Source organism: Sminthopsis crassicaudata, chromosome 2 (assembly GCF_048593235.1).
Source record: "Sminthopsis crassicaudata isolate SCR6 chromosome 2, ASM4859323v1, whole genome shotgun sequence".
Classification (NCBI taxonomy): Eukaryota; Metazoa; Chordata; class Mammalia; order Dasyuromorphia; family Dasyuridae; genus Sminthopsis; species Sminthopsis crassicaudata.
In genome coordinates, this window is record NC_133618.1 from 291,790,057 (window position 1) to 291,818,050 (window position 27,994).

Genomic DNA, 27,994 nt, shown 5'->3' on the forward strand with positions numbered 1-27,994 from the left:
ACTAAAATTTCTATTAAACTTCTTTAAAGGTACAAGTTCACATTCAAAGTAGAATTCAAATGTTTGCAGTAAAAAATAATTTTCTTGGGCATGTTTTTTTTTTAAGATCCTCAGATATTTATTTATTGAAACATTTGATTTGAATATTAAATATTTGAGTCAATATTAAATCAAATATTCCTGAATGTTCTTCCACTTTAAATGTTCCACAAAATTTATTTTCTTTTTCAGTAAAAATTCTACAACAGGATATGCTTCTGTCTCAGGGATTGGAAAGCCTTCTGTGCTTTCATATACTGGTAAGTATCAATTGTGGTATGCCTTAAGTTTAATAAAAATAACACATTCTTGAACTTAACCTAGTTAAACATTTCTTCACTCCTAGATACAGAATTTTCTCTTAAGTCTGTGCCTTCATCAAAACCCTATGGAAATAAAAACTTTTTCACGTGGGTGAAAGAATATTTGAATACATTGTTTGGTTTTTACAGTGCTATAAGCCAACTACACAATAATTTGAAGAGAAAAAAGATAAAATGTCAGGATGAAAGACTCAGAATGAGTCTTTGAAAACACGTTTAGACACAGACTTCTTCCAGAGATTAATAAATGATAGAAGTTATTCTGTATTTACATTAGACTTTATAAAATCATAATAGAATTTATATGATGAATCTTTCTCTATTGGCAAAAGAAAATGTGGCGTTAAAATTGATAGTTGCTAAAGGTATCCATTTAACTTTCTACATTGTAAGTATTGGTAGAGACTTTTGACAATAATTAAATCTGCTTCCTCTTTTCATTGTCAGCAATCATAATGAATCTACTTAAAAGTTCTTTAAAAACAATTGAAAAAGAATTAAAAGGCTCCACCACCTACTTTTATTTGTATAATTTGAGTTATATTTTGAATATTTATCTTTTCTACACTTTTCATGGTGTTCTCTATAAATTCACAGATAGTATATACTTGCATTCACGCTGCTCAAGTGTAAGAGACATTAAAACCCACTAAAATATCCAGGGACTCAGTAATATAAATGTCAAGCTGTCTTTAACATGAGCTTTTGGAACTTAAATGCCTTTGATGCCTTTGCTAGGCAGTAGATATATTTCCATTGTAGATTTGCATGGCATAGTCCAAGTTAGATATAATTTTAAATAGCAACAGGGTTCAGCAAATTGTCAGGGACAATCAGCCCCTTCACAGTTTTTTCTGCACCCATGGTTTTTTGTGATAGACAAGAAATTATTTGTTCCAAAATATACTGATATATGAAATAAGTAATATTTGATGATCACCTAAATCAACTTTTTCAGTCCTCTAGTTTACTTTGCCAATATGTACATGGCCTTCCAGATTCAGAAGAGAATGTAAACATACTCTCTGAAGTCTAGTATCAGTGAATATTAGTATATTCTGGCATGGTGAAAGGAATAGACCAACTAATCCCATGATTCTACTGCTTACTGACTGACTTAATTTAAAAAAATTATTGAGGGTCTATGTTCTCAGCACCGTCCCAGGTGAGGGGAATACAAAGACAAAAATGGCATGACCTTTGGTGTGCAGGGAGATAAAACCTGTACAGAATAACTTGGTCAGTAGAGGACACTAGAATGATTTTGTATGGGAAATGGCATGTGAACTGAGGTTTCAAAGGAAACAAGGAGTTCTGAGAGATTAAGAAGAGGAACTTCTGCATTCCAGGCAAGGGAGAGCAACTGTGTAAAGACATAGAGATTATAATAAAATGGTATTTTCATGTGAGTGGAAGAGCCAGAAGGTCAATTTCACTTGGTTGTAGAGTATATAAGTAGAAGCAATCTGTAATAAGCCTGGAAAGGTAAGTTAAAGCCCCATCAATCTACCCTAGCTCCAAATGCCAAACAGGAATTTGAACCTGATTTTAGGGGAATTGTTGGAATTTACTAAGCAAAAGCATGACCTACTCAGACCTGTGCTCTTTGAGAGATATGTGGAGTTGGAAAGGGGAGAGTTGTGAAGCACTGAGACTTATTAGGAAGCTATTGTAATAGTCCAGGGGAGAGCTGCTGAGGACCTGGCCTAGTACAGTGGCTCTGAGAGGAAAGAGAATAAATGGGAGAGATGTTGTGAAAGTGAATCAAAAAGATTAGCTAACTGATTGGATACATATAGCGAGGAAAAGTGATGATAAATGACTGAGGGTTGTGAATTAATTCTGTTAACTGAAAGGATAGCCTTGTTAGAATTAGGAAAGTTTAGAAGAATGTTTTTGAAGATAAAGAAAATGTGTTCTGTTTTGAACATGTTGAGTTTGAATTATCAAGCATTATTCATTAGATAACTAGTGATGTGAAACTGGAGCTCGGCAAAGAGGTGAGGTGATAAATACACCCAGAAATCATCTGAACAGAGATAATAATTGAACTCATGGGAGGTAATGAGTTCCCTAGAGGAGAGAAAATGTACAGAAAAAGAAAAAAGATTCCAGAGCAGAGTATATCAACAGGTAGGGACAGGATACAGGAGATAATCTAGCCAAGAAGACTGAGAACAAGCAAGAGGGAGAGGAGAGAACAGTGTAATAAAAAAACCTCAAATAGTTATCTAGGAATAAGGAGTGGAGTGATCAGCAACATCAAATGCTGAAGAAAGGATAAGAAAAAAGAACAAAGAACATTTCTTTGGTAGCTTCGGAGAGAGTAGTGTCAATTGATGATGAGTTAAAAAGCCATTTTGCAAGGGATTGAGAAATGACTAAAGAGAAAGTGATGCCCACAAGGGTACATAGTTTTTTCCCTAGGAATTCATGTGTAAAAGGGAAAAGAGCAATAGGGTGAGAGTTTAACATATTTCTAGGTAGCAGAAAATGAACCAGTAGATAGGGAGAGATCAAAGATGAGGATTCAGAATGACTATGGGGAGAGAATATACCAGAGAAGACATTAAGAATAAGTATTAGGTTTTATATGAAGTTGGCCTTGGTATGAGGAAGGGCCTTCTCTTTACTAGAGAAAGAAATCAAGGAGAACAGGAAAATTGTGGATGGTAGTATAAGGTTTTAAGGTTCAGAGTAAAGGAAAAGAGTGATCTCAAAGTGAGTAACATCATTTTCTCAAGAAAATGAGATGAGAGCCTTTCTTAAGAAGGTACGTAGAAAAGAGAGTGAGAATGGTTTCAGAGTAAATCTATTTTACATAGTAACTTCCTATAATTATTTTTCTATGTATAACTACATATGTATATGTGATTATATATACATACAGTTATATATATATATATATATATATATATATATATATATATATATTTCTTTTTCAAAGAGAATCCATTTTAATAAGTTGTCTTAATTACAGGATATACCTAACTATAAACCTGAAATTTTAACTATAATTCATGGCATTTTATGCTTAAATATAAATCTTTCATTTATCTACATGTGCATATCTTTCAGATGATTCATTCCGGACTCGTAATTCCAGTGGTAATATATCTCCTTATTCTTCTAATACCTCCTTACCAAGTACCTCCCGTAATATGAGTAACTCAGTTGACCAAAAGAACAATGGAAGTAAAGATACTCAGCCTCGAAAGGCTACCTTGTAAGTGATCAGTTGTTGAATGGTACTGCAGAGTTAAAATTGTCTCTCTCTCTTTTTTTTATTAGTACACCTTCCAAGTTCTCTTAAAAATAAATGTCTGATTCATGAAAACACAATACATTTTAAGGGGAGAAATTTTAGATGTGCTAAATAATATATGACAAGAACATTATAATGTTAGTGAATCTACAGAAGCCATTATAATTGGTTTCCATAGTACAAAATTAAGCCAATATTTGTCTTTTTCCCCATTGATCCAATCAGTCATCTAAGTACAGGATATTGAGTAAAGCTTCCTCATTGTCATTTACTTCATCTGTTTCCTCACAATTAAATTTCATAGTCAGAAATATTTTTATGGTTGAAATTAGTCCTGTAATTTTGTCTTTAAGAAGACATACTTATGAAATTACAATTGCTATTTTTTATAGTTCCAGTAAGTTGGTTGGCTTTGCTGCCTATATTTCTGTCTGAAATGTGAAGACAGCATCATTCTCTAAAAGTGCATCAAATTGAAATCATTTAAGCTGCTTGAGAAACAATCCTGTTATTGTTGTAAAATTCATTTTTCCAAATCAGAATTAGAGAGAATTGGATGTTCTGTTTTTCCTTAGAGACCCTTTTCTTTACCCATTTTCATTCATACTTCTGTCTTAAATTGTTTGTTCTAAAACCTTCTAACAGAACTTTTTTAACAACATCCAAATGGAAAGGCTGATTAGAATTTTCACAACATCAGAATAACTTTAATGCAGAATATAAATTATCCAAGTGGTTCAACCAAAAGACCTAAAATTTTTTTGTATTTATCATCATACTAAATTATACTTTAGAATTACTTTCTTTTTCACATTTTCATATTAAATTTTCAAAATATTCTATGAACAACTTTCAGAGACTCTATCATGAATTCTTTCCATAGGCTCATTTGAAGTTAGAAAAAAGGCTACATCTCTCCTTTTTCCTCTTCCTCTCCCTTTTCCCATCTCACCCTATAACTCTTCTCTCCCTATTTCTCTTCCCATCTCCCTTTATCTCTCTCCTTCTTTCACCTCCCCTTATTTACTCTTCTCCAATATTTTTTTTCTATCTCCTCATCTCTTTCTCTCCCTTTCTCTCTAGCTCTCTTTGGGAACTTCTTATTAGCCATATCATGTATCAAAACATGGATGCATTTTATTATAGCTCAAAGAAAGAGCCTAAATGTATAAGAATTTATACATTATATTATACATTATATATACATTTAAGGCAATATGCCTCCCTAACTAATATTATTAAAGATTTTTATCTGCCCTAATAAATTTTGAATTAAAAAGAAAAGTTGTTATGCTGTTTAAGGATATAAATACCTTTATATATAACTTTAGCACTCTATTCATTGCTAAATCTACATGTTAGAAATAGTGATTTTTATCATTAAAGAATCTGTTTAAATCCATGAAGCTAGTGTGGTACCGTGGAATAATAGAACCATGAACTGGTTAGACTATCTGGATTCTAGTTCTGACCATATATATTCTTTCCCCCCCCCAGCCCCCCTGAGGCTGGGGTTAAGTGACTTGCCCGGGATCTCTCAGCTAGGAAGTGTTAAGTGTCTGAGAGCAGATTTGAACTCAGGGTCCTCCTGAATTCAGGGCTGGTGCTCTATCCACGGTACCACCTAGCTGCCCCCTCTGACCATATATATTCAACCCAAGTAGAGAGCAGGAACCTACAACAATTAAAGAAATACAACCCATCTCAATAATAATCAATGGTTACATTAAAAATTTCTTTCAATCTCTTTCGTTCTCTGGGTCGCAGAATTAGACATTCTCCGAAATAACTTCAAACTATAACAGCACTTGATTCTCTTGACAGAGAAAGGAACAAAGTTGAGTTTGTCATTGGGTTTATAGACCTTTCATAATTTTCTTAAAGGAAAAAAACACCATAACTTTCATATAAAACTTGGGGGAATTAAGAGCAAAGATTTCCTTGGGAATTCTTCCATTCAACTATATGTTTAATACTACCAGAAGATAGTTTATCCTTTCCATCTCATTTTGTTTGTTTCATCAGTTTTTTATCCCATGTACAAGGAGAGAAGACAGCTGAAAATCTTCAGCAAAAATGGTAGTTTGCTCTTTTCAAAGTTTCTATGCCTAACCATCCTTTTGTCCTTTTAGAGACTATTTTTACACCAACAAGTTACTTTCACTCCTGTTCAAAAAGCATATAAAATCAGACAAAAAAAATTTTTAGAGTAAGAAGGAAGCTGAAAGATTATCCAGTTGATTTTGTTGAAAGGGAAACTGGGGTGGAGGTGGGGGGGCTAGTGAATTATTCAAGGCCACACAACTAATTAGTAGTAGAGATAGGATTAAAACTTCTTTTTACTCTCATTCTAATTGTCATCACTTTATACCATGCTACCTCTTTGAGAAATGGGCATAATTTTTATTTTTTTTTTCCAAGAGCAATTTCAGAATTTTCTCTTTGAATGAACTGAAAGAGAACTTTCTAATCTCATTATGCTGATTATACTCAGCAGAAACAGTAATGACATGTTCCTGGGGAGACATGTACACAAATACTTTGAAAAAAATTGCATCATTTCCAATTGAATCTTTCTCATTAGTGCATACTTATGTCACAAATACCTTCTTGTTAAGTAGTAGTCCCATTGTACTTTTACCTGGTCAGACTGCATATGAATTAATATTTCCAAATCTAGCTGCCATGTTTTAAAAGAGGCACTAACAAAGCTTGTCTAGGTGGGTGATATGAATGCTGAGAGGATTCAATGCCATATCACATGATGGTCAGTTATAGAAAATGAGGAAAAGAAAAATTAGTGAAGCCAAAATACTATTGCAATATTTCTGAAAGGCTGTCATGTTGATGAATTATTTAAACTTAATATCTTTGATCCTCAAAGGGAGAACTGAGGCCAAGAAATGAAAGCCACAGGAAGGTATATTTCAGTTTATTTATATATATAAATATATGTATTTCCTATATAGAGGAAATTTTCCAAAAAACTAGAGCAATTCAGCAATGAAATGGGCTGTCCTAGGAGGTAGTGAATTCCTTATCACTGGAGGTTTTAAAAGCAAAGCTTTTATCATCACTCTTAGGGCTATTAAAGAACATATTAATGATTGAAGTCTAGTTGTTCTAGACTTCCAAAGGTCCTTTCCGGCTTTGTAAATGGTATGCTGTAGTAAATCCCTTCTTTGACCTAATTTTTTTTAAGGTGTGTTCTGAAATTCAGCCTTATAGTATACTCACAAGGAACCTAATCCCTCCTGTTGAGATTGTTGTTGCTGTAGTAGTAGTTGTTGTTGTTGTTTGTCCTTTGTTCTCAAAGTTGATCATGACATCAGGGAGGTTACGCCGTAACAAGAGAGTGAATTGGATTCAGTTGAGGAAGGGCTGTGCAAGATCACCTGCCTCATTTGCCCTTCCAGAGCCATCTGGATCTAGCGCCCAGATCTAGGTCAAGATGATTGGAAGTAGTCCTGGGCACAATAGGAGACATTGGCCTTTTTAAACTAAGGTCTTCAAAAGGGCTCACTTTGACTGAAGCATCAGTTCAGTGATTAAGGCTAGATTTTAAAAATGGCCCATTTGACCTAGTTTTTAGAAAAAACAACAATATGGGAGAGGAAGACCCTTAGGTTTTCTGGCCAAACAAGCAACAATAGCTATTTGCTACTGAGGCAGTCAAGGCCAAAACAAAACAAACACCTAGTGATCTCACCTTAGGCTTAGTGAGAAATGAATGGATTTATAGTATTTAGAAAAGATACTGAAGAATATATAATTTCCTGTAATTGGACAGTCCTGAGATTGATGATATAATTTTGTTCCTGGACACAGGAAATTGGTTTTAAAAATTTTAATCACACCACAATCTTTGTTGTGCTGTAAAACACTCACCAATTGTTCTTTTACTTCCTAATATTACCAAGCTGATGCAGTTGATATCTGTGGTCATCAGTCAGTATGTGTTCATCAGTCAGAAAAGTCAGAATATTTTTCATTTTTCAGAACTTTATCTTTTAGACCTAAGCAAATGACTTTAAGACACATGCCAGTTTATAAATTGAATTGCATTCCAATTTATTGGGCAAGATTGCTAATTAAATAACTCCTCCTACACCAAATGTTTTGTAGAATGCAGTCGTTATTGTTAATATCAGGAGTGCTGACAGTGGGTTATTCAATTTGCAAACATACTTCTGAATAGATTGCTTTTATATAAAGCAGTAAGAATTTACATGTTTCCTTTTTTCTCTCTTCCCCTTTACCTTTTTTTCTTCCTTTTCTTAGCTTTTAAATTCTTTTTCTTTTTTCTCCCCAAAGAAAATCTAGAAAATCAAATCCTTAGATCACCTGATAGGCAAGGAAGAAAACCAAAGACAACTGGAGGTAATGGGATTGCTCAGCTGAAGCAGGAGTGACCGCTGGGACTTTTTATGAATGAATTGGAGAGACTTCATTGCATCTGATGTTAAGCCTTCCATATTTGAAATTAGATTCCCTGGGTTGTATAGTATATATTTCTATAAATAATGTATTGGTTGCAGAATTTTAATGTTATAGTGAAATGTTGAAATGCAACTTTAGGTATGTGCTTTAACTACTGCCGCAAGAGAGACAATTATGCCTTTGTAGTGCAGAATACCAGTGTCATCTATTAATTGTTCTCAATTACAGTTTTAGCATTTTAGCAAATTACTATGGAAGTCACAATCAGCTGAAATTGTCCTGGCTGTATTATCTGTTTGGGAAATTAATAGTATATTCATAAAGAATCTTCAAGTTCATTGGAAAAGAAATACTGAAGAATGTATAATTTCCTGCAAGTTGGACAGGCCTAAGGTTGTGCTAAATTTGTACCTGGACACCCCCAAATTCAAATTTGGCAATGAAAATTCTTAAAGGTTTCCAGTCATTTTTAGAGCAAATACCTCCAAATAATTGGTTAATGATTTTCTTTATTTCATGGGACAATTTCTTTTATAAATACTTTGTTTAAATTTTAGATTGTATTTTTTCTCATTATTTAATTTTAAAATGATGAATCCAGTTTTTAATTAGCTGTTATTCCAAGCTATCATGCGTTAGCTATGTAAACAGCATTTATTTGTACTAATGCTAATATTTCCATCAAAATTTGCCTGCAGAGCATATATAGTTCTATTTTAAAATGCCAATACTTGAGATATATTGTATGAAGCTATTGTCAGCTTCTCTATTTCAAAATGCAATCAGTATATAACTATATTGATATCAGATAATATTTGTTTTTTAAATATATTGATGTATGATAAAGATGACCTAATTTGTGAATGCATATGTGCGTGTGGTTACTTTTTATAATGTGAAATAATGAATTATGAATTTATTAAAAATAAAACATAGGTTAATGCAGTACCTGTATATTTGTGAAGAAAGTTTTAAATCATTTTCTGCAATTTTTACTTTATAATTAAAAGTAAGGAACAATAGTTTATTAACAAGTAAAGGAAGAAATATTCTGGTCAAGATTATCCAGTTTGAAAATTAATTGTCCAAATTTTATTCTTCTTTTCCTTCCTGATACCTGCTTTTTGGCCATTTTAGTGATCCTAAATGCCCCTAGAAGGTTGGGAATTGAAATAAAATTGAGCAATCAGCCATTCAGATTATGATGCCAATAGTCAAGGTCTGGTAGAAGGTATAGAAAATGCTGCTGACTGAAGTTTGACACTCCCTGTGAATTTCATTTATCCATATCCCCTCTGTTTCTTATCATCCATAATATAGATTCTTAATACACTGTTCTCTAGAACAAAGAATTTTAAAGTCTTTAATGGGAAGTCTAAGATCCATAACTGAAAACTTTGATCTTTAGTCAGCCTTTTAATTCTTTCAATAAGAACAGTAATAAAGAAGTTGGATGTATTTCCTTGGTTTGCACTCCTCATTCTATAAGCTTGGATTAGCTTGAGTTGGAATTTGATGTTGGGAGTAAAACTTGTAATTATACCTCAGTGGCCTGTTCTTACTAATTCAGATACAGCATATTTGTTGCCCACTTTTCAAAACGTGGTCATTCAATTCAGTGGACATTGTAAGGATATTTTTAGGGCAAAGCAATATGTGGAGACCCAGTACTAGATATTGAAACTAAATTCTTAAACATAATACCTAGTAAGCCTTTTCCCATATTTAGTTATACTAAATCTTGTGATTTAGTGATCTGTTTACATCTTTCAGGAGACAATGTAGGCAGTGTTGTTAAAATTCTGAAAGATCACTGTGAAGCTTCTAAAACTTCTAAACTTCTAAAACTTCTAGGAGTATACATAAAAAGAACAGAACCAATTCATGCCTTAAATAATAATGTGTTAATTATATCAGGTTCTTATTATATAGTAGTTGTGTTTGGGGGAATTGTACCTACACTGTATCTGACCATATATGAGTTCAATCAGATTTATTTCTGTTCAGTGGTATTCTATTCTCTCAAGTAGTCCCTTTTCCAGTCTTGACCTTTTTTAAAAGATGTGAAATACAGTTTTATCATGGCGACATGCATCCTATAAATCTGTGTAAAAATGGTATTTGGATATGTTAGTTATATTCGGGCGCTTAAGGTAGGTGTGTATATGAGAGAGAACCAATTCAAGGGGAAGTCCTAGCCTGAGAGTGGAAATAATGTACATGAGACTAATTGAAACATGATAATAGACTAACATGCAATTTAGAAGCCAGAAAACTGAATTAGAAACATTTTGGTAGCATTGTCCAAGATTTAATAGCTTCATGTAAGCATTATTATGAGTTTATATAAATATAGTGGTGTCAAATTCAAATGGAAATGGGATTTCTGCAGGCCTCATTCATTAACTTTTTAAAAAATCACCCATCAACATCAACTACATTGTATTTTTGTTGTTGTTGTTGTTGTTGTTAAACATTTCCCGGTTACATTTTAATCTGGTTTGGGCTATACTAGCATGCAGGTGGAGGGTTTAATATCTCTGGTTTCCCTGGCCCTTTAAAAAAATATCAGGTATTGAAATCAGTCTGTGATGAAGATGATACGTCAAGGTATATAAACCTGAAATTCAGTGGAGAAGGTATCCAAAAATATTTTTATTTTTGTATAGTTGTACCTGAAAGACTGGTGGGTTGAAGAATAATGTCTTTTAAGATGCTATTTAACACAAATGTGATTTTGAACAGGTCATCTTCTTTGAACCTTCTTCTCTAAAATAAAGCAGTTGGATAAGATTGTCTTAGGTCCCTTCCAACTTAAAACTCTATGATCCCATGATGTTTTCCTTGACCAAATTAAAATAGAAAAAAATGGGTTAGACTGATAAATTCAACTCACTGGGACACAAGCAAACTGCTTACCAAAACAAATGAGAATTAGTGGCAAAGTTCTCTATGGAGATAGAAATCTACTTCAATTCAACATTTATCTGTTATCATGTACCTGTCATTATACTGTCTTACATGTGAACATTACTAATTCACATTATTGGAATACAAAGATCATCTTATAGTTCACTTTCAATTTAAATAACTGAACAAAATGAACAAACAAGCAATTTGTTTTCAGTTTTAAATATTAGAAATGAAAAATGGTTGAATACATTTATAATGCATTTATAAAATGTATAATCAAAAGAATATGGAAATTAATTAATCCTCTTAATGAGCTACTCATCATTTTTCTAAAGGAATAAAAGAGTTTATTCTTTATCATTTTTCATTAACATTTTGTATATTTCTGCTTTGTTGGCTTTTTTAGGTAATTGGGGGAAATAGAAACACTGCTTGATTTTTTTTCTTCTGTGAAGTTTGTTGAAAGGAGTTTATTAGATAGTGTATAATTATTGTAGCTTGATGCAATGGAGAGAGTTCTGGACAGGAAGACAGGAGACTGAAATGTAATCCTCATTCTATCACTGACTTGAAACAAGTAGTTTCAAAATCTAAAATGATCGATTATAGATTAGTTGTAATTAGTTAGGACCCATCAAGCCATAGTGTTTTTTGATTCTATGACCATCCTTTTAACATCACAACTGAGTTACATCTCTGAGGCAGATGTGCTGATAAGTATATGATGATGAATTTTTTCCCCTCATTTTGGCTATCACTAAGTGACACTCTAATAGTTTATAAGAAAACAATTTATTTAGTACTAGGAGAGAATAGAAGCTAATTTTAAGGAAAAACTTTCTTATGTGCCCATTCCTTCCAAGCTCCTTATCATTCAGTGCTCTGATATGACCCTCATATTAAGCTATGCATCTTAGGCAACAGAATAAGACTCCACTTGAGGCATAAAACTTATTGTTAAACTAGTCATATTGCTATGTTTTAGTGGCTGAAAACTTGGTTAAAATGTGAGGCAGAAAACATGAAACCTTCCCCAGAGAAGTAAATAGTGTCCTCATGAAGCCACCTTTGTTCCCACATGAACCTGGAAGCACAACCAAAACGAACATAGGATGAAGACAGACCTCTTCCTGCCCCATGCCATCTTGAGCATTATCCATGTACCTTTGGGGGCATAAGACGTGTGTGTGTGTGTGTGTGTGTGTGTGTGTGTGTGTGTGTGTGTGTTATAAATTATGGAAGAGATGGATTGATCACCCTGCCAAGGAAGAGCAGACTTTTGGATGTCTCTTCATAGATCATGAAATGGAATGGACGATCTACTCTGATGATTGCAGGCATTGAGTAAGCAACAATTTCTGCCATTGTTCCAGCCGCTGCTTCAGTTCCTTTCTCATTGACTTCAATTATTGTTCTCTGTAGAATCTACCAATGGAAATGAAATGATTTGCAAACAATAACAAAACAGACATGCAGCACCAAGTTACACTGAGAGAGAGAGGTTTTTCTGCCTTAAATTATTTTGCTGCCTGCCTTTGAATTTTTTTTCACCATGATTTCAGCTTTATCATTTTATCACAGGAGTTACTGTGTATCCTTCAAAAATTGGGCCGTAGTCCATATGAAACTTGAGGAACTTTCTGCTACATATAGTGAAATCGGAGTTGGCTCCAAAGTTTTTTAAACCCTAGCAATTTAGGCCAAGGCCAAGAAGTGTAGAGGAGTCTAACAGGAGTTTCTCCCTGGGGTCTAGACAACAGAAAAAATACACTGTAGGAAAGTGGGCAGATCCCCAGCTACCTCTTGATTTGAATTAGCATTCTTCAAATCTTCTGAGTTAACTAGAATCCCAGGGACCTTACAATGACATCTTATGCTTCCTCTTGAGTAAATCTCTTAGCATCTTAGAGATGTAAAAAAGATAGAAATTATCTTATTCAGCTCCCTATCTGAAACACAAATCCCTCCATAACATCCTAGAAAGTAGTGGTCAGCTAGCCACTCCCTGGAGATGTCCAGTGATAGAGAACTCTTTATCTCCAGAGGTTTAACAGTTTCATGTCCACACCTCTCTAGCTTATTAGTTATTTCCGATGTTAAGCTGGAAATTTCTATCCACTGATACTTGCCAATCCAACTCTCCCACCTCAGAGAGAAATTTATCCTGGAAATGGAATTTCCAAGTTTGTTTTTAAATAAGTTGAAAATAACTTTTATGATTAGTTTAATTCCAGGGCAGGGATAGGCCGGGAACTCTTCTGGTACTTACTTGATCCAGGCATATGTTCATGCATATGTATGTGTGTGATGCCTAGCAAGAGGCACCGGGGCCTCCCAATATGTTGCAATATTATAGACACATATAGACATTCATAACTAAGTCTCATAACACAAACTCTTTTGCTGTTTAGACCAAAGTTTCTTAAAAGCCTGGGTCATGACTCCATGTGGGATTGTGTAGCTGAATGTGGGCATCATGAAAAGTTTGGCAACAGAAAAGTGTTTCTGAGCATAGAGACCCAAAATTCCAGGTCAAGCACACGATGAACCCGGTGTGTTTCTGGCACTGCGCCACTTCCCCGCAGCCTGGGTCTGAACATGCAGCGTGCGCACTTTCCCAGGCGTGCGCCAGCGTGGCCAGAGACACCTGGGGTCGCACGATGCTTTCCTGGGCACAAAGGGGGCCATGAGTGGGAATGAGTGTAAGAAGCCCTGCTTGAGACCTCATGGATTTCAAATTCGTTACTGACTGTACCGTAGATATCTGGACTCTGTGGCCATTGAATTTTAACAGACGAAGTGACCGCTTCTTCATCTAACAACTGACAACTTACCTTAGACACTTTCAGATTCCTTGCTGGACCTGAGAGTTCACTCAGATCTGCCCAGGGTGAGAAGATTGCTCTTATTCCCATCTGCTTAAGGAGTTCCTGTATCTCATATTTCTGATCTAGCTTGAACTTTGGAAAGAAAACGTCCGTTTTTCTGTGGCACAAACAAACATAATCATGAAAAATAGATGCAAGGCATTTTCTTTGGAAGCCAAACATATGGTAGTTTGGTTTTTTTTTAGATTTCTGCTTCTTACAGAGTGGTCTAGCCCAAAGAAAATGTCACCGGCTTTAAAAGCATATGATAAAACATGAGTTTGAATGAGCCAATTATTTTTTTTTAACACCCTTCACCAAAACTGCTCAAATGCCTTGTTGGGCTATGGAGGTAGCTCTGAGTTCTTTTTACTTGTTTTTTAAAAGAAAATTTTATTGATTGCTTTGAGGTTTTTTTAATACCACCATAATTTCCCATTATATTTCCACCACCAGTGAATGCAAAGGAATATATTTTTTCCTCAGCTCTTATTCAAAGTACAACCTAGCTCAGGTACTACCTCCTACCTAGAACTTTGGCTATTTTATCCAGTTATCAAACCACTCTCCTTATTATAAAGTCTCTTTGTATTCTTTTATAATAGCCAACACATATTCCTCTCTAAGGTTAGCAAAGTGTTTTTCAAATAACTGATTTTTATCCTTAATCTCATTTTACAGGTGAGGAAACTGAAACACATAGATTTGGCCAGGGACTAATACATATCTAATACATATCTGAGGTCAGATGTGAAATGAAGTTTTCCTGAATCTGAGTTCTTTATGAGTAAAATGGGGATATAACATCCTCTTCTGACAGGTTTTTGAGTGTCTAAAGACATGTATAAAGTGTTTTACGTACATAACCCTGAGTTCTCCAAGGCTATTCCAGCAGGACAAAAGCCTCTAGTAATTCCTAAGAAAAATGGAAAAGATTTCATAGATCTGTGTATTTCTTATCTAGGACCAGATTGGTTCAGTGAAGAGATCGTAATCATGATTACAAAATCATGTTTTTTTTATAATTTTGATAACTGCATTTCATTATAATCAGTTTTTGCTTTAATCCTTTATATTTTGTTTTGTTAATTTGCAGACATTTGTGAGGAAGTAATTGCATGGCACAATGGATAGAAAGGGTGCTGGGCCTAGTCTGAGTTCCACACTAGTCTCAGCTACTTCTAGCTCTGTGACTATGGGCAAATCACTTAACTGTGTGTCTCAGTTTCCGCATCTATAAAATGGAAACAATAATAGCAGCTGCCTCCCAAAACTGTTGTGAGAATCAAATGAGGTAATATTAGCAAAATGTTTAATACAGTATCTGGCTCATGATAGGAACTCTATAAATAATCTATTCATCTTCCTCCCTTAGAAGAGGTCCATATGCTTATCAAATTATCAAAGGGATCAATGCATTAAAAGGCTGGCTACCAGCTAATTAATTTTTTTCAGTCATATTTCATAAAATTTGTAACCAAGACTTTGAAGGATGTGATTTATGTCAATGAAGGAAATCTCTATACTGATGAAATCTGTGATTTCCAAATATCTCTGAAATGTTAAGTAATCACTTTGGCAAAAGACTGCCTGTTATGTCCACCTTTACCTCATAAAATGGAAGGGGAAAGGCACAAACATTTATTAAACACACACTATGTGCTAGGCACTGTGTTAAGTACTTTACAAATATTATCTCAATCCCTTAAAAGAACAAGCCATACCCTCCTGACCCACCTCTCCCATCCCTCTGAATAGGGATTATAACAGAAGGAGGGCAGCAAGCTTGTTATTCTGGCAAGAGCCCTGACCTGGGAGTCAAAAGACCTGAGGTCCTCATGTTGTCACTAACTTGGTTGGGTATGGCTCTGCCCTTCTCTCAGAGGGAGACTTGTCTTCAAGTCTCCTCCCAACTCTAATAGTCCATCACTCTTGCTATGTAATCATGGGAGTGCTTTATGACAAACTGTTCTACCCTTCTACTGTCTTACTGTGGGACTAGGTGGGCCTTGCCTGAGCTGGTTGGGGCATTCTTAGAATAAGGAACTTTCAGCATGACAAGTAAAAAGGGGAAGATATGAAATCATGGCAGTAGGGAGAAAAGAGCCACTTTTGTACCAAATCAGATTGAGATTAAGAGGAGAAGAGCCCACAGTAGAGGGAAGCCTTCCACACCTTTAGTGGTTCCCCATGCTTGGAATTAAATTCCCCCTCTTCACCTGTCTTTTAAAGTTAAATTCAAATACCAGCCCCTCCAGGAAGCCCTTCCTAATCTCTTTTTAGCTTTTCTCCCTCAGACTTCACATGCCACTTTTGTTTTGCATCTCATTAACTCTTGTCTCACATTATGGTGCATTGTTGTAGACCCAAGATCAAACTTCTGGAAAGGGGGAATCATGACTTTTCTTATCAATGTGTCTAATGTGGGGCCTACACGAGTGTTTTGCACATGTTAGGTACTTGTTTTACTCTTGTCATGAGTAATACCTGGTTTCCATGTTTTTGATCCATTTGTCCACCAGCTCTACAGTTAAGTAGTCTTCAATGGCAAGATGATCCCCCATTTTATCCACAAGGACCACCAGCATGCTTGCATTTCCTCGGTAGGGTAGTTTGAGCACGTGGCAGTGCAAGTTCTTATCAAAGGTCGAAGCAAACTTGTCAGATCTGTACATCATAGGCACCTTTGTGGTTCTGTATTTGTCCAGGTGGAAGGTTTCAACTTCAGTGTGAAGAGGGTCAAATGCAGATAACCATTTACCTAAGGAAGTTAAAAAAAAAAGGGAAGTAAAAAATGAGAAAAGATGGCAGGTTGGGAAAAGTGCTGACAAAGGCAAGCATTACTCAGGATGCTCTCCAAAAGTGAGGGACTCTAGTCTTCCTCTTTACCACCACCATAGGAAGATATTCAAGGTTGGGACGATGTGGTCTCCCCTTATCAGGAAGAGAGAAAACAACATTTATTAAGCATCTGCTATGTGCCAGGCTCTCTGCTAAGTGCTTTACAGATATCATTTCATCCTTACAACTCTGGCAGCTGTCAGTCATCCCCATTTTTACAGTTGGGGGAATCAGAGCAGACAGATTCAGGTGACTTGCCTAGAGGCAGGAGCTAGTAAGTCTGAGCCCAAATTTGAAGTGGGGTCCTCCTGACTTTAGTTTTAGTGCTTTATCTAAATGACCTCAAGATAGAGAAAATTATAATACTTTTACTACCTACATCACAGGATAATTGTGAGGGGAAATTAAGGTGTGAAATCTAGATAAATGTAAGTTATTATTTTATGAGACTCCAAGAAATAGAAAGTAAAATGTTGCCTGCTCAAACTTTTTTGAATACTTGTTGCCGTCTTCCCTATTGCTCATTCTCCCTTATTTTAGCTCTACAATCTTGAATTTAGTACTCCTATGGTCAGATATTCATTACTCAATGTACAATTAGAGAAGGCTGGTTATTATTTAGGGCCTTTGCTTCTTCCCTTTCTGCCTTTTGAGATGATTTGCTGCCCCACAGCCCCTCTATAAGAGGAGTATTGAGAAGGTTTTATATCTTTTAAAAGGCCAAGTGGCCATATTGGCTGAGATGTGAGTCCAAATCCTGGTGTTGTCATTTGTCATCTGTGAGACTGTGGGACACACACCACTGAAACAAAATTGTTTATTTTTAAAACAAATGGTTTTCGCCACCTGCCTCATAGAAATGTTATGAACAAAATACTTTGTAGACTGCAAGGTACTATAGGCATTAGTTTTTTAGCAATTCAGTGCCATGTACATGGTAAATCCTTAAGGAACTCTACCAGAATTGAATTAAGACCAAAAATTGGGTCAAGGAATCACTGGATATTTCTTTCTATCCATGCTGTCCCTTGTTCCAGGAATTGAGTTCCTAATCTTTGGCTTCTCTAGGGGTATTAGCATATTTCACTTATTTAGCCCTCTTCACCAGAGATGCTCAGGTTGGTTCTGGAGCAAATGAGTTTCTTCATTGCCAGACACCCATAGAACCAAGAACTAAGGGATATTATTATAATTTATGCAAAAACAGCGTAATCCTCTCCAGGTTCTCTGGTTTGGCAAATTCTTTTGGCCATCTGATGGCTAGCCCTATTCTTTCTCCATGGGTTCCATTTTATCTCAATGTCTGCTGAACTTACATCCAGTCTCCATTGTGGTGCATAATTTAGACTTGACTGAATTTGAATGAAAAGGAGGAAAAGACAAAAAAGCATATTTCTTAGGAAGAATATGTGTCATTATTAAGCAATGCAAGATACATACCCCGGAATAAGATGTAATCCACAAGAATGAATTTAGCTTCAGAATGAACCTTCTCAAAGAGTCTGGGAATTTTCCCCTTGGTTTCTTTGTTCACATAATGATTCATGAAATTCTTGGCCTGTGTAGTGTTGTAAAAATTCACAGGTACATACTCCATGTCAAAATATTGCTTGGACAAATTGGAGAAAGACTCTTTCACGTCAAAATCCTTGTGGATAAAAGCAAAACTCCCTTTTAATAAAGCCAGCTCCTCATTTTGGGAGATGTTGTCTTTGAGCTCCTTGAAGAAAGAAGCCAAGAAATTTGTCTGTGCACTGCTGAGATCCTGAAAGTTGAGGCCCTCTATGATCTGGGATCGGGTCTGCCCTCTGGCTGCCAGCAATAACGTAGTCATTGCAAAGGAAAGGCAGAAAGGAGAAAAGGCTATGTTGCCATCATGTTTCATAGCTATTTTTCGGAACAGGTTGAACCCAAAGTCAGCATTCCTTTCCAAGAGTTTCAATTTATCCAGTGCTGACCAGGGCTCTTCCTCAGCTGATGTTGAGGGCTCTCTCCTCTGGGGATGTTGATTGTCTGCATCCGTTTGGTTTTGGTTGAGGAAGGTGTGATTCTTCAAAACTTCCAGGTGAGTTTCCATCTTCTCTGGTCCCCAGTCTTTAGCAGTGCCCAGTATCATCCATACTTTGGCAAGGAAGAGGATGAGGCAGAAGGCTGTTTTCATAGTATCAGTTTTGGAGGCCAAGTGAATATTTCTTAGTAACCAAAATTAAGGTAAAAAGGGGGAAAATGTTTTTAAAGCAATTAATTTTAAAAATTATTTATTTAATTCATTTAAAAGATTTTTCCACAATAGAACAAAGTTCCATCTTAAAAGAGGTTGAAGTTTGTTCTATTGTGGGGGAAAACCACTTAAGACCATAGGATTTAGACCTGAAAAGGAATTTGGAAGTAATAAAGTCCAGAAGTGACAAACACAGGGCAAGTAGGCCCCTATAGCAGTGATACCTAAGTATTTAAAAACCAGATTTTTAATGTAATTGGGAAATGTTTAATTAAATAAAAATAGAACTAAGATATTGTTAATAGGTGATTTTCTAAGTCAATATGTGACTATCAGAGATCCTTATATATGGTTTAATGACCCCCCCTTTCCAATTTGATACCAATGATCTAGCCCATCCCTTTCATCATAAGAAGGATGAATCTGAAGCCCAGGAGAAGCAGAACATTAATTTAAAGATTATGCAGGTAGTAAGTAACAAGAACCAAAACTCAAAATCCCAACCCAGAACACCCATCTAATTGACCAGGCTTTCTTCCATGTGATTTTGCTAGATTTTTGCTGTCACAGAATAGAGCTTCATTGACTTTGCTGTTGGAGTCATTTTTCAGTTGTATATGACTATGACGCCAGTTGGGATTTTCTTAGGAAAGATCCTGGAATAGTTTACCATTTCCTACTTCAGTTTATTTTACAGATGAGGAAACTGAGACAAATAAGAGTTAAGTGACTGACTCAAGGTCATCCAGCTAGTTAGTGTCCGAGGCCAGATTTGAATGCAGGAAGACTAGTGCTCCATCCATTGCACTACCTCAAAGCTGTCCATTTATATATTATATATATTTTATATATATATGCATAAAAATATATGTTATAATTGCAAAACCTTAATGAACCAGAACTCAACTTAGCAGAATTCCCAAATAACTAAATTTTTATTTTAACCTCCTTGAAGAAAACGGGGCAACCATGCTGTGGTAAGAAGCACAATGGATAAAAAGAATCAAGAAGAACCTTGTCTGGCTCTGCTCTGACTTTATATATGGTCTTTAATGAGAAAGGATGGAACCAGGCTATACAAGGAAAAGGAAGTGAAGACATCGATTCTAGATGACATTTTCAACAAGGAGTTTAGCCACAAAAGGGAGGAAAAGATAGCATATGATAGTTGGGCTAGATAGCTCCCATGAGGGTTTTTTAAGGAGGGAAGTGACTGGGGCATGATTATAGGCAGTAGGAAATGTGCCAGCTGATAGGGAAAGATTGGAAATAAATGAGGTAAGAGAAGACAGAGGACACAATCTGATCCTCCTGACTCTAGGGCCAGTGGATAAGAGCAGTGGATAAGATGGCTCATCTAGCTGCCTCTAGACAATATAATCTGGTAGAAAAGAGAGGATAATTGAATAAGATCACTTGTGCAAGTAGAAGGGGTAAGATAAGGGCTACTTCTTTAAGACCAAAAATAGTATTTTTTAAAATAATAGCATTTACATAGCACTTTAGGGTTTGCAAAGCACTTTAAAAATATTATTCCATTGGAGCCTCACAGTAGTCCTGGGAGGAAAGTGTTATTAACCTCATTTTCCAGTGGGGGTAACTATGACAGGTTAAGTGACTTGCCCAGAGTTGCACAGCAACTATCTGAGGCACGTCAGTTGCCTATAGTGGATAGAGTCCTGGAATCAGAGTCTGGAAGGTCTAGGTTAGAATCTTGCCCATAACTTCCAGCCTCTTAAGTTGGGGATAATAACTCTGGAGCACTTACCTCCCAGGGTTGAAAAGATCAAATAAGATCATGTAAGTCTGTTTTTAAAAGAATTATGTAAATGTCAGTTATCATACAGAACAAAGAGGAAACTTGTTCTGTTCACTAGGGAAAAGATGGAGCAATGGGTAGAATTCAAAGAGGTGTCTTTCTGGCATAGAGAAGAGAAAAGCTTCTTAATAATTGGTGCTGTCCAACAATAGAATTCCCTGTTCCATGGGGAATATAAGTTCCTTATCCCTGAAAGTGTTTAAGCAGAGATTTGTGTTATTGAAGATATGATTCATGATTTGGGATGAAGGTTAAATGAGCCCTTGCAACTTTGAAATTCTTTTCTAATTTTCAGGATTGTTTTAAGGAAAGTACTTTGCACCTATGAAGTGCTATATGCTTGTGTGCTGTACATGTCTTTGGGGAGGGGGACGGCAAGTAGGATTCATAATTTCATTTGGGAAACTCCCAGTGTGTACATTTCCCACTAAAGCAGATCAACAACTCCCCTGTAACTTGCGGGCTACCAAAAATCTCTTAAACTTTCACAGAGTCACATTAAGTCACTTTGTGTCAGCGACAGAATAGTCACTGTCAGCAACAGCAGAATGTGAACCTCAGTTTTCCTGATTCCTATGATGATGAAACCATTCTGTCTCCACCAAAGTTACTACTAATGCTAATAAAAATAATAAAATCTACAAAAATCACAAGCCCTGCTCACACAAAAAAGACTTACATGAACTGATGCAAAGTGAAGTAAGAACTAGGAAAACATTGTACATAATAGCAATACTGGGGGATGATCAACTGTGAGTGACAATTGTCATTCTCAGCAATGCAGTCATCTAAGATAATTCTAAAGGATTTTGATGAAAAATGCTATCCACCTCCAGAGAAGACTCTCACTGCAGATTAAGGTATACTACTATTTTTTTTTATTTGTCTTTTTTCTTTGGTAATTTTTTTCACTACATGATTTATATGAAAATATGTTTCACGTGATTGCACATATATAACATATATGAAATTGCTTACAGTCTTAGGAGGGAGGTGAGGGAATGGAGAGAAAAAATTTGGAGCTCAATTTTTTTAAATGTTAAGAAACAGGATTATGTGATAATCAAGTAGTATCACTTGATCAAGTCTATCACTTGAAAAGACCAAGTGATAGACTTGGGTCTCTTCAACAATGATGTAGTTCAGGCCAATTCTAATACACTTGTGATGGAGAGTCATCAGCATCCAGAAGGAGGACTATGGGAATTGAATGTGGAGCACAACATATTATTTTCACTTTTTTGTTGTTTGCTTGATTTTTCCCCCTTTTTATCTGATTTTTCTTGTGCAACATGATAAATGTGAAAATAAATATATTTAGAAGAATTGCACATGATTAATTTATTTTTGGGTTATTTGCTATCTAGGGGAGGGGGAATGGAGGGAAAAAATTTGGAACATGGTTTTGCAGGGGTGAATGTTGAAAGCTATCTTTGCATGTATTTTGATAAACAAAAAGTTATTATGATAAAAATGGATGTTAAAATTTGGGAGAACATTATAAATAATTTTTTTTCAATTTTATGTAAAAAAAGACTTTACTCATGGCAGGGTGTGTGATTTTGGTGTCTTTAAGATTATGCCAAAAGTGAACAAGACTGAATGTGACCGTAATGATGAACCAAATATTTATGGCTTGGTGATGGGTTAAATGTTTTAGCCACAGAAACTTTAGAAGACTTTGTATTGCTGGAAGGGAGTACCAATAAAAAACATTGATGCTTGAAGTATTCAAGTATGAATATTATAACCAAACAAGCTTGTAGCTACAATTCAAATTTAGAAATATGTACTATGTTTCTCAGAAAACAATGCTGGGGACTGTGTCTTATTTTATCTACATTATCTTTGTTCCAGTAAGAATCTTTATAATACTGACACCAAGACTCATTCATCAAAGAGAGATTCAATTATATTTAACTTCATTGTTGTTGTTTGATCATTTTAGTCCTGCCTGACTCTCTGTGAACTCAGCTGGGGTTTTCTTGACAAAGATACTGGAGTAGCTTACTATTTACTTCTCCAGCTCATTTTACATATAAGGAAACTGAGGCAATCAGGGTTAAATGACTTGCCCAAGGTCACACTGTGTGTTTCTGAGGCCGGGATTTGAACTCAGACCTTTCTGACTCTTAAACCCAGTCTTTATCCACTATGGCAGCTAGTGATTGTCAGTACTATTAACTACACTGCATTTAGCTAACGTGGGAAAAAAGGCTCAAATATTTTAAATTAACATCAATTCTTAATCAACCAGGAAACCCAAGGAAGAGGGGATCTTATTTCCTAAGTGCCCAGTAAATTTCAAAGTAATATCAATATTGGCCCATTTGTGAATCTATCCAACCCAACACAACATTAAAATCTATTTCTGAATAGATTTTAGAAATTTAGAAATAGAAATCTTGCCATCCTATAGTTTACAATATTGCATATCCTTTCTACCAGGAAGAAAAACTCTGCAATGCTGCTTATTTTTTTTCTCAAAATTTCTCCATCTTTAAATGAGAAAATTGGACTAGATTATCTCTGAGATCCTTCTGAATGTCCTAATCATAAATTAGATGATGGGCATGAGTGATAATGTTGTTATAGATATAGGGTACTTGAAGATTTGCAAAACATAGAACACATCTAATTTGAGCCTGACAACTCCATGAGGTAGGTGTGAGGCACGAAACAACCTCATTTTACAGATGGGGAAACTGAGGCTTAGTGATATTAAATGGCTTGCTAGTTGTCACCCATCTAAGCAAGTAGGAGAAGCAGGATTTGGACCCACCCAAGTCTTCCTGACTTTTGTTTCCAACTCTATCATCCATTAGTTTCGTTGCTTTTTCTAATCTGATTCCTTCCTTCTTATTTGTAACATTCTTTCTTCCCATGGTCCCTCCCCAGTCTAAAGTCTCGAATCAGACTCCAAGAAACCGGGCTAGCTTGGAGTTCGTTTGCTCTGTCCAGAGTTCACAACTTGATTGCTGCCATTACTGAAAAGATCAGCAGGTCTAGACTTCAACCAGAGAGGGCCAGAGAGGGCCAGAGAGGGAGTGCAGTGGCTAAAGCGCCGGACATGGAATCGGGAGGACTTCCTAAGTCCAAATCTGGCCTCAGACACTATGTCTCTCAGTCCTGTTTGCCTCAATTTCCTTATCTATAAAATGAGCTGGAGAAGGAAATGGCAACCCACAGCAGTATCTTTGTAAAAAAAACTTCAAATGTCGTTAAATAGAGTTGGATACAGCTCAAATACTCAATAACAAAAATGTCAAGTTACAGGTTGTGCTTATTAAATATTATGTTGACTCAGTGACCCAACATTCCCAGCCCTGCTTATCTGTCAGTGTTGGGGGAGGTGCTGTTGTGGGAAGGCAACACCAAATCCGCAGCTTTGTCACGTACTCTGTACCCCTACTTACCAATTGTCACGCACTTGCTACTTTGGAGATACAAAGGTCCTTCCTCTTACTGATGTGGACCTATCTCACTTAAATGTCTTTATTTCATTAGAAAGTTACCAGTGAAAGCTGCTCATCTTGAAGCCATTTGCTAATGTGAGTTGGTCAGCCCATCAACATGTTACTTGTAATAAATTCCTTTTAATTCTCTTAGTCTTGAGTTTTGCCTCGTTAATCAGAATAAAAGCCTAAAGAATTTTCTTTTAAATGGTGGCTTTCACCACATTTCCATACATGAGGCAGAACCTCAAGTAAAATTATGAGGGCGTCCGAATCTTATCTTCCAATCCGCTTTTGGCTCATTTTTGTTTTTTTTAGTGACTCCCTAAGATTCTTTTCTTGTCTGTCTCCCCCACCCCACCTACCCCCCACCCTCTCTCCCCCAGCCCAGGCTGTCTTCTATTTTACCTGGTCCTCCCTATAGCAAAAGCCTGAGCTTGTCCATACTCAAGATGCTTCCCTTTACATCAAAACATAGTCCTTTCCCCCTCTACATCCTGGATAAATGAATGGCCAATCTGATAAGTTTCTAAGACCTAAAATTGCAATGGATGATAGTAACTCAAGCATTAAGCTTAATATCAAAAAATCTTAAGATAGCGGCAAGTGGTTCCATCGCTTCCTGGCAAACAGAGGGTGAAAAAGTGAAAGTCATGTCAGATTTTACATTCCTGCGTTCAGTGATCACTTCAGATTGGCAATGCAACCATGAACTGAAAAAGATGCTTTCTTCTTGAAAATGGTGGCAAATCTGGAGCATACTAAAAAGCAGAGACCCGTGACCTTGCCAACAGACATTCTTATAATCAAAGCTATGGTTTTTCAGTAGCAATGTATGGCTGTGAGAATTGGGTTATAAGGAAAGCAGAGCACCACACAATTGACACAAATTGTGGGGCTGGAGAAGACTTGAAAGTCCCCTGGACAGCAAAGGGATCAAATCAGTCAACACTTAAAGAAATAAAGAAATTTATTCAGGCTCTTCAATGGAAAGTCAGATACCAGAGCTAAAGTTTAAATACATTGACTACATAATGAGAAGATAGGACTCTTTGGAAAGCAGCCAGAAGTGGAGAAAGATTGAAAGGAAAAGGAAAAGGAGATAGCAGAGGATGAGACGGATATTGTCAGGGAAACAATAAATAAAAACTTGGACAGACTTTGAGAGAGAGAGGACAGAAGGACCTGGTGTTCTGTGGTCTATGGAGTCATGAAGAGTTTGATACAACTGAACTACTAAATAACAATAAAAAGTGACCCAAGGTGATACCTTTCCTCAATAGAGAGGAAACAAATACAATTTTGTGAAAAGAGTATTGCATGAGAGAATGATGACCCGGGTTCAAGTCCAAGCTGTGCCTGTTAAATAGTGTGACTGTAGGCAAATAGTTTAATCTCAGCATCGTTCTGCTTCCTTATCTGTAAAATGATGTGTTCATTTTTCTTACATCCAATGAAAATTTGTATCTAAAGTTCTTTTAAAGTCCTAAATTTGTAAATTTCAATGTCTTATAGAGATTCAAGTTTATCCTCTGAGATCTGTTTTAATAAGGACATTTTGCTTTACAGATACTCACTAGCTGGGTGATCCTGGGCAAATCCCTTAACTCTTTTTGCCTCAGTTTCCTGTAAAATAAACTGGAGAAGGAAATGGCAAACTACTCAGTATCTTGCCAAGAAATCCCCAAATGGGATCACCAAGAGTTGATTGTGACTAAAAAGCAACTCAACCACAACAGCCGAGAGGATCTAGGCATTCCAGGCCCTGAGGCAGCCTAATTTGAAGAGAGGCATTTCCCTCATAAACAAATGCGGCTTGACTCCTACACCCATGGCCTAGCATTAGAACTCATTTAGAAGATTCTGGGGAAGGGAGTGGGGCAGAAATGCCTGCTTTGGCTCAGCCTTGCTGTGAAGATGGTTAAGCCAAGCCCATTTTTTATACCAGGATTTATAAAGTTACCCTTTTAGAGAACCAAATGGTACTCTTGTAGTAGGCACAGCATTTCTTATGTTATTTCTCTGAAAAAAATATGCAACTAGGTGACTCAGCAGATAAAGCACCTGAGTTAAAATTTGATCTCAGATATTTATTAGCTGTGTCACCTGGGCAAGTCACTTAATCCCAATCCCCCCTCCCTCAAAAAAAAAGGAAAGAAATATGCAGTCTTTAGTAAATGTATATAAGGTGGGGAGTAAGAAGAATCTAGACTGATGATGGCATCAGTGTAGGGAATTTCTAATGTGGAAACTTCTTTCCAAGGATGCATACTAGTAACAACTATAAATTACAGCCTTGAGAGAGTTGCCTAGGAGCACTGGGGAAGTGAAACATCACATCCCAAATGATGCTACAGCTAGAAAGAAAACTCACAGGTCATTTCATCCAGTCCTCTACCCCTGGTTATGCAAATGAGAAAACTGAGCCTCAGACAAATCACCTAGTAAGAAATAGAGCCAAGTCTTGAGGTCCATTTATCCAAATTTAGCCCTTGCCACCCTGGCAGTGGCCAAAAAAGAAAAAAAAGCCCAGCTCTCGGAACTCATAGTCTAATGATGATAAAACAGGAAAAAAGGACAGAAGGCATGAAAAAGGAAAGGAAGGAGAGAGGAAGGAAAGGAGTAAGAGGAAGGAAAGAAGGAAGGGAGGGAGGGAGGGAAAGGAAGGGAAGAGGGGGAAAAAAAGAAGGGAAGAAAGGAAGAACAAAAGGAGAAAGGGAGAAAAGAAAAAGGAAGGAAAGAAGGATGAAAGGAAAAATAAAAGGAAGGAAGGAAGGAGGGAGGGAGGGAAGGAAGGGAGAAAAAAGAGAGGAGAGAGAGAAAAAGGAAGGAAAGAAGAAAAATGTTATTAAATAACACCTGTGGGGCAGAAAAAAACTAATCTTTATGTTATGCTGCCCAGTTTAAAACTGAATTTGTTTTATTGTCTTTGCAATGTCTTCATTCTTAAAATTCACTTTCTGTCTCTGTTTCAGTCTTTGTCTTTATTTTTAAATATACTTGAAATTTCAGGTTAGTAAACAGAACAACAGAAAAGCAACATGACATAGTCAACTGAGAATAAGCTTTGTAATCAGGTCCAACATTGCCTCTGACACATATTACATATGTGATCATGAACAATTCACTGAATTATTAAGGCTCTAAGAGATAGAAGAATTAATCTACACCATGGAAAGATTTTTCCACACTGAGACTTCCTTGTATTCAAGAAGTCATAAATCTAGTTAGACTCTTTCCCCTAACACCACCAAAATTGAGATGCTATATACTATTAAGTTTGGTAGACGGTATCCTTACAAAGACTTAAAACCCCTTCTTTTCCTTGGTTCCACCCACCTCCTACACTCTTCCAGAAAGCTCACATTTACTTAAAGAACCTTTCTGATCTTCTCCAAAACTCAATCCTGTTCAAATTATCCAAATATAAAGAATCTGGAGGATGGTAGTTCTGGCAGGATTCCTAGCTGACCAAAAGAAGACCTTTCCTAAAAAAAGAAAATAATCTGATTCCCAGAAAAGAAAGGAAAGCATCTCTCATAGCTATCCCCAGCCAGATATTATAATGAGGTACTTTTTCTATCCTTCCACCCTACTCCAAATTAGAAATTCTCTCTTAAAACAGCAAGATCTTACCAACCTAGTGTTTCTCCTGTCACGCTGGTGATGATTTTTCATTCAAAATAAAGTTAAACGTTTAAGGTTTCCAGGCCAAATGCTTTCAGCAAATATTTGCTATTCCAAAGTGTGGGGATCTGATTGGGCTGTTACTAATTAACTTCCGGGATGAGTGCAAGAAAAAAATTGGAGG

General features: G+C 36.2%; 2 protein-coding genes across 6 annotated transcripts in view; one reads left to right on the forward strand and one right to left on the reverse strand.

Annotated features, from left to right (window-relative positions):
- PPP4R4 (protein phosphatase 4 regulatory subunit 4) overlaps positions 1 to 9,525 on the forward strand; it is a 126,155-nt gene extending 116,630 nt beyond the window's left edge. For all 5 annotated transcript variants that reach the window (XM_074289705.1, XM_074289706.1, XM_074289707.1 and 2 more), the window contains 3 exons: positions 232 to 299; positions 3,441 to 3,588; positions 7,942 to 9,525. In XM_074289705.1, coding sequence (XP_074145806.1) covers positions 232 to 299; positions 3,441 to 3,588; positions 7,942 to 7,966 — 241 coding nt within the window. In that variant the 3' untranslated portion in view covers positions 7,967 to 9,525. The remainder of the gene's footprint in view (positions 1 to 231; positions 300 to 3,440; positions 3,589 to 7,941) is intronic.
- A 1,778-nt stretch (positions 9,526 to 11,303) lies between these two features.
- Positions 11,304 to 27,954, reverse strand: SERPINA10 (serpin family A member 10). The gene is made up of 5 exons (XM_074289710.1): positions 27,824 to 27,954; positions 18,129 to 18,880; positions 16,335 to 16,608; positions 13,815 to 13,965; positions 11,304 to 12,405 (listed from the first exon to the last, which is right to left on the reverse strand). Exons 1-5 carry the CDS (start codon positions 27,859 to 27,861, stop codon positions 12,214 to 12,216), a joined length of 1,407 nt encoding a protein of 468 aa, XP_074145811.1. The 5' UTR covers positions 27,862 to 27,954; the 3' UTR covers positions 11,304 to 12,213.
- Positions 27,955 to 27,994: the final 40 nt, after the last annotated feature.

Excerpts from the sequence above, each read along its gene's own strand:
- SERPINA10 (XM_074289710.1), bottom strand. The coding sequence starts at position 27,861 with ATGAAAAATCATCACCAGCGTGACAGGAGAAACACTAG. Across the intron at positions 13,966-16,334 it reads ATCAAAAACATGGAAACCAG|AAAAACGGACGTTTTCTTTC; the intron begins GTATTACTCATG and ends TTTGTGCCACAG. Across the intron at positions 12,406-13,814 it reads GGAATCTGAAAGTGTCTAAG|ATTCTACAGAGAACAATAAT; the intron begins GTAAGTTGTCAG and ends TTCCATTGGTAG.